This window comes from Limulus polyphemus, unplaced genomic scaffold (genome assembly GCF_000517525.1).
Source record: "Limulus polyphemus unplaced genomic scaffold, Limulus_polyphemus-2.1.2 Scaffold3546, whole genome shotgun sequence".
Taxonomy (NCBI): domain Eukaryota; kingdom Metazoa; phylum Arthropoda; class Merostomata; order Xiphosura; family Limulidae; genus Limulus; species Limulus polyphemus.
Window position 1 is genome coordinate 93,233 of NW_013669156.1, and position 7,299 is coordinate 100,531.

The 7,299-nt window shown below is 36.7% G+C and overlaps 1 protein-coding gene across 7 annotated transcripts in view; it reads left to right on the forward strand.

Moving 5' to 3' along the window:
* Positions 1-7,299, forward strand: part of LOC106469562 (charged multivesicular body protein 3-like) — a 33,194-nt gene that overhangs the window by 6,210 nt on the left and 19,685 nt on the right. For all 7 annotated transcript variants that reach the window (XM_022398104.1, XM_022398106.1, XM_022398105.1 and 4 more), the window contains one exon: positions 6,132-6,192. In XM_022398104.1, coding sequence (XP_022253812.1) covers positions 6,132-6,192 — 61 coding nt within the window. The remainder of the gene's footprint in view (positions 1-6,131; positions 6,193-7,299) is intronic.

Genomic DNA, 7,299 nt, shown 5'->3' on the forward strand with positions numbered 1-7,299 from the left:
GTAGGTAATAATTACTAAATTTAGTAACTATATATTAGATACACTTTTTTTAATTTAAAAATAAATATTAAAAAAAAACAACAGATAAACACTGATTTTTGTATGTCATGTGGTATGTTGAATGCAGCACTGGTTCAAATTAGATGTTTTGAAGTCAAAATACAAAGTCTATAGTTTCATACAAATTAGAAACTCAAATTACTGATATTGACAAGCTAGAATATAAAGTAAGAGCCTCTTATCTTTTCTAGTTGCTTAGATATTGCTCATGTAATAAGTTAAACATAATGGCACCCCGCTCACCTCCTCCTATTTTTGGAAATGCTCCCTTATATACACTTACTTCTATATATGACATGAATGACCAATCAGAAGCTCAGAATGTCTCCCTAGTAGTTTTTCAGCCTTTCTAACATACCTAGTGCCATTTCTTTCATTTAAACCAAAATTTCAATGAGGTAGGTTGTGTCTTTAGTCTGCTCGAAATTTCATATTTTTTTATACCCAAATACAGCTTAGTTATTAAGTTTGATGAATTATATTAGACTTTTATGGTATTGATGTAGTAATTTATGATTTTTTAGTTATTCAAATGTATATATATATAAAACCTTTTGTTTCATATCCTCCATGTGCAAATTTTTTTGAAGGCTTAGCAACCTACATCAAGCAGCAACCGAGTACAAAGATATTGTAACTAGTAGAGATAATTGTTTGTTTTACTTCTTTATTTACTGTTCCATGTTTTAGGAAAACTTATTTCAAAATAGCAATAATCTATGTATGTATATAATGTATAATAATTGAAATGTAATTGTATTTTACAAAATACTAGTTGACTAAAACACATCCAAGACAAGTTACTTTGTACAGACCAAAGGTCCCCTTTATGTTATTTGATATGGAAACATGATTGCATGTGAGCTGCATTGTTGTCACTTCTGTATTGTTAGCCAGGCACGGGTGAAAGGTCAATATAATAAAAATAATAAATACATACATACATACATGGATGTTATAAAGATTTTGCATGTGAAATTTGAAAATTTTCTGATGCATAAAAGTATTTTTAATTTTAACATGATAATTACTTTTAATTTTGGATAAGCAACATACGAAAAGGAAAAAAAGGCTTGAGTAAAACCGTGCTTAACAAAGCTTGAGACTTGATAAAAAAAAATCTGATATTTTGTGTATGAAAGCCTTGTAAGGTTCACTGATAATCTGTCAAATTTCGTTAGTATACGCTTACTAATTTAAAAGTTATAGCACGAGAACTATAATAAGAACAAAATTGTTATGATGTCAGTCCCAGGGACCAAGCCCGTGCTGAAAGAGTTAAGAACGATTGGGAATCTAGACATAAAGCACAACTCTTTAACATAGATAAACAGGACAAAATTAAAATAATAAGATGCACATATGGGTGTCTGTATATTTATATACATACGACACTTAAATATACATTACAAAAAAATGTGCAAGATATAAATATCCAATCAGAAGCACAGTATCCAACTCCCCTTACCTCAATCCCAGCAGCAGACTTTAAAGTAACAGTAAGTCGGTGACTGGTTGCCATAGTGGCACAGATAATGTTGCAGGCCCACGTCAAGGCTTCCCAATCTAAGCCAGCTTCATGCATAACTGACACTTTCTCTGCCATTCAGAATAGCAGTGTCCCTCTAACACAACCAGTCCTCTTTTCAGTTTTATAGGGCCCAGACCTCTCTCCATTTTGCTGTTATTTCCTGACATTACCAGGATATGCAGCAAAGTTTGCTATTCTGTGGTGCTGGTTAATGGTTGGTCTGCAACTGCTGTTTTGGGTCTCATGGGAACATTTAGACAGTGGTGGCTTGGCTACCGTTAAGGCGGAGGCCCTTTCATTCACAGGGACTTGGTGAAACCTGACCCATTCTAGTGCTCTGAGTATCTACCCCATCACTGTCATGATTTCCAAAACTGCAGCTTTTGATTGTTCCTGAGCTTCAAAATACCCAGCTGACCCTCAAGTCAACTTCAGCTATGTAAACACCTTTCTTAGCATTGAGATGTAGTAGGCCCATTTGTTAGGTGGTTTACAGTTGCCAACTGTACATTTGATGGGTGGCTGTTGATTCTTGGTGAACCTCTGAGACTCCTTCTTTACAATGACTGAGGAAAACTTTGGGGATGTCCTCTGTTTTTGTGCCACCTACAAGCTTGGTTCTGCCTGTGAGGTTGGGTAAGCTGGCTTTTTCATGCTGGTCCTGCTAGATCCAAGGTGAGCTTAGCTTCCTCGGGTCAGTCTAAGGGCTACCCAGCCCTTAAGGATATCAGGGTTAGCCTAATAACTGATGTAGCAAGTTCTATTATATCAGAATCTGCAGAATCTTCAATCATTTTCTGCCATACTCAATTTCTGATGTAGTACATTACCTCTTCTCACATGTATAGCTGTTCTGCTCCGCTCTATATGCAAAAAATGTTTTTGCATGTTACAAGCCTTGAACTCCCACTTACCCCATGATCAATATGGTCAACTGCATCTTGTATATATAAATCATCATGTGACAACCCTCCACCAATAGAAGTGTGACACACCCTCCTGATGCTTGTGACTCCCTGTATTAAATTCTACTGAACTATCACTTCTCGTTAGGCAGAAATTGAGTGCAGACACTTTTTACTTGTGCTCTTTTCACGTGTTCATCTCTTTTCTTTTTTTTTTGCAAAGTAGTGATTTACTTGATTTATTCATTTGCTACGGTTAGTTTTTTCTGTAGTAGTTTGCCTCAATAACTTAGTTTATTGATTTTCGTTTTTCATTTTCACTTCTTCATGGTTTAAGGTGAATTCTGAAGTTTGTGTTTTACAATTTCTGCTATTACTACTGCTGCTTTGAGTGCCATTACCAATTTCAGGTCTGGGGGTCTCAACCGAGGATTTTTTGGCTATCATTTGTCGGGAGATTGATCATTATATGAGTTGTCCTTTATCTCCTGACAGTGTTCGGGTTCCTCCTATATTGTTGAATCCCTTTGTTCCAGACTACAGGGTTATGCAAGTACTTTGTCAGGGATTAACTCTGCCCTTCCACTCATCGTGGAACAATTTCTCAACCTCACTCTGGCATTTTATTCCCCTCTTTGTTTTTTGTTCCCATGAAGACAGGAGGTTGGTACTTATTGTTGAATAACTATATGGTTGAATACCTTTGTTCCAGACTACAGGGTTATGCAAATACTTTCTCAGGGATTATCTCTGCCCTTCCACTCACCGTGGAACAATTTCTGAACCTCACTCTGGCATTTTATTCCCCTCTTTGTTTTTTGTTCCCATGAAGACAGGAGGTTGGTGCCCTGTCAGAGATCTATCCTACTTGAACCAACTTTGGTCTTTCCTTAGATCAAGATGAATGGTTTTCTCATTCTTTCCTGGGTACTCTCCCAGGATGTGATTAACCTGGATCCAATGTCTTAGTAGCTTTCTTCACATTCTGATTTGTCCATTCACCTTTTGCTCTCTTCAGTTTGACCACAGTGGTTCAACATTCAATTCACAACCCTTCTCTTCAAGTTGGCTTTAGCCCATATGTTTCTTCATTGGTTACATTCCTGGATCCTATTTTTCAACTACTGTATGGAGATTTGGACTTTATTTGCTCTATCTAATGTGTCCTTCATTTTCCAGGAATCATCTCATTAGGGTCCAATTCAGTCTTCCCCCCCCCCCCCATCCAGTATATCATTCATTTGTGGGTCTTTCTTGGTTCATATACAGGAAAGGCTCAGCCTATTCCTTTATGTCTTTGAGGCATGGAGCTTTTGATATCAAGGTTCTCATGTCTTTAATTTCATCTACAATATATGTCTGCTTTAGTGGATTCTTACCAGTCAGTGAAGTTCTATCCAGGGGTAAACTCACTTTTCACCTCTTGCTGTCATGGTAGCGCACGTGATCCTGGACATCCCTTTTCCCCCACCCCAGACTTGCATCTGTTTGGAATCCACTAGAGCACAGCAATAAGTATTATGACTTCTCCTGCTCACATATACAGGTTTTTATACTTGTGGTAAGAGCAGCACAGGTGTCAAATTGTTTTGCTTTGTGCTTCACGACAACCAAACCTACAAAAAACACTTGTCAACCAGTGCCTTTGTTCGTGTGGGGTGCAGTTTTGGATACCTGATCCTTTCTGTAGTCTGGTCTCTTGAGGAGTGGTTTCTCTATATCTATGTTGTTGAGGTGTTGGCTGCTTAGCAGGCTTGCCAACATATTCTGTCTGGTCTTATTATTATGATTCATCTAGACACATCCCTTATAATGCCTTATAGGGAATACTTCTCTTTCCCAGAATTCACAGTGAGCATGGGAATACAGAAATTGTTTTGTCCACCTGCCCTTACTGCATGCTTGTTGTGAAGATGGGGTTTTCTGCAAGACTGCTTCAGCTGTGCATGTAGATTTCTATTCCGGACCATACTTTACAAGGGAAAAAAAGTGTGTGCCTACCCTCGCACCTGACTAGTACTTACTGTCGTAACCCATCATACAGTCTATCATTGTGGAATCTTGTGCATGTTCTGTCTAAGCTTCTCTCTCTGGCATTGTCCTCCACTCTAATTCCTCCCTCTTGTTTTCTTCTAGTGAGGTAAGGGAGAACCCTTGCTCCCCAAGTCACTGGAAAGATTGATATGTAGAGTTCCCCATTGGTATGGTGTAATCCCACTGGTAACAGTATACACCCCTCAATGGAAAGTAGGGTTAGGTTGTTTATCTGAAAGTGTAGTACAGGCCACCCCACTACATGATAAACCAAACTCAGTGGTTAGTTCATTCCTGAAATGTTTTGTGCTTACCTCAGGATACTTGTCTGCAGTATTTTCTCCCTGCATCTGGTTATTCTGGTAAGTATTCCACATAAATATTTCTCCAGTATGGAACAGCCAGATTTGTTGCTCGAGCCATGCTACGCACACATGATAATGGCCAGTTGAGTGATCTTACATTTGCCCACCTATGTGACACTTTATCACTATGCAAAAGGTTCTTTTGATAATATCTTTTGCTTTACCACCTTTCTTTGGCAGAGAGTATTTCATGCTTGAGATGGATGTGGTATCCCATTGAGTGATGCACCAGTCGGTTACTTTTCCCTTGTGAATAAGACCGTTCACGGATTTTCCCTTTCTGACACTATTTTTCAGAAAGGAGCTCATTTTTCTAATTTCTTTATCCACACCTCCCCCCTCCACCATTCTCTGTATGGGATTCTAGCTAGTCATTATGCAGAGAGGTAAGTAATGTTTCTGAAGTTAACATTTTCCTTATCCGAAAGTGTATTTTAGATAGATGCTCATCTCTGCACAACCTCCCACCTTTCCTTCCCACTTTCAGTGTATTTCTTTTGCCTTTTCAAGAATGAGCGTTTGTTCTACTGCTAGTGCTCGTGGAGATTACTGTACACGAAGGATGTGTTGTCTTCCTGATCATTATAACCTAGGCTGGTGCAATACATGTTAATGTATGTAAGAGTTGGAAGGGTTGTGACGAGTGCAAAAATACTTATGATGGTGGTGTGAGGTAATAGTCTTGTGCAGACAGATGAGTATCTATATGAAATACATTTGCTAGTAAGGAAAATGTTAATTGATTAACTTACATGACACTGATCGATGTAGTTATTGCTCATAGTTAATACATCATATTATCATTTAGATTTAGTACTTTTCTCAAATTAAGGCTGGAGTTTGGTTATAGTTGGAAATTTAAGCAAAACATTAGTTTTTTTTCATCAGTTTTGTGATAGTTCTTGCCTGTAACAAATTGCCAATCAAAAATAAGTTTGGAGGTACGTGAGGGATATTGAAAGACAAATGTTGATTGCCATATTGAATATGATGTTTGTTTTGTGTAAGATAGTGTGTATTTCATATAGGTGAACACGTGTGTCAGTCACATAGTTTTTATAGACTAACATTATTTTCTTGTAGATAACTTGTATATTATTCATATAGATTTGTATCTATCATATTGCTTCTATAAATTATAAAGGTTAACATATTTCACACAGATAACTTGTATATGTTTTTCTTATAAACTGTCAAGAGGATACAACATGCTAGTAATTCTGTATGGTGTCATAGGTCAGAGAATGGACATCAAAGATAAGAAAGGAAGGCTATCAGCTCGATAGACAGATACGATGTAAGTAATGGAAATATGTGTCAAAGGAGTGTAATAAATGTTTCTTAAAAGTATATAAAATTTCAACTTCTCAAACTTGTAAGATGGTATTTTTAATTGCTGTTCATGTATTACATTATGAACGGAAACCATGTTATGTTGTGCAATTACATTTTTCATTGTCTAATGTTTCAGAATGTTTATTAGTAACAATTATGTTTCAAGAATTTTCATATAGATGTGCAAACTTTCATCATTTAGTATGTTTGTGTCGACTGATTATACTGCCAATATTGTTGTTAGTTTTCTGGAACCATCATATGTCTATCTCTTTATGGAATTTTTTACAGTGCTGTCAGGTTTTTCGATTTAACAAGAATAGTGTTATCTGGTCTTTAATAGCCTAGTATTGTTGTTGGTTGTATCCGATCAAAACACTTACGAATTGGAAAAATACAGTGATCCATAAGAATTATGTAATAACTTCCATTCAGAGAGCTGATAAAATTTTACAGTGATAATTATAATTAACAACACACAGTCTTAATTATGAGCAACTGGCAAACTACAAAATATAGCTTTTATGTACAGTAATGTACCCTCACTGCTAGCGATGTTTCAGATACGGTACATTACCTCCTCTCACATAGATAACTATTTTTTCAGTGCTGCCTCCTATATGCAAAAATTCTTTTGTGCACACCAGAAGCCTTGAAACTCCCACCAATTCGGAATTGACTAATTGCAATGCATATTATCATGCGACACACCTCCACCAATAAGACTGTGACACACACTTTATGCATGTGACTCCCTCTATTCAATTACAGAACTTACTACTTCATTCAAAAAACTTTGTATTTGTTTCTGCCAACACAGTTGTGTTTAGTTATTCATTTTGCATTATGAATTCTATGTTACCACTTCTGAGGTTATATGTTCTATTAACACATTTACAAAGGTTTTAGGTTGCGGTTATCCACAGGAAGATTTTTTACTTTACTTCGTCGGGAGATGGATTGTCCAATGAACTGACTTTAATCAGGCCTTGCCTCGAGTTTGGGAGTCCACACATTTTAAATAACATTGTTTGGAACATGGATTGTTGTTAAATTATTTTATATACTA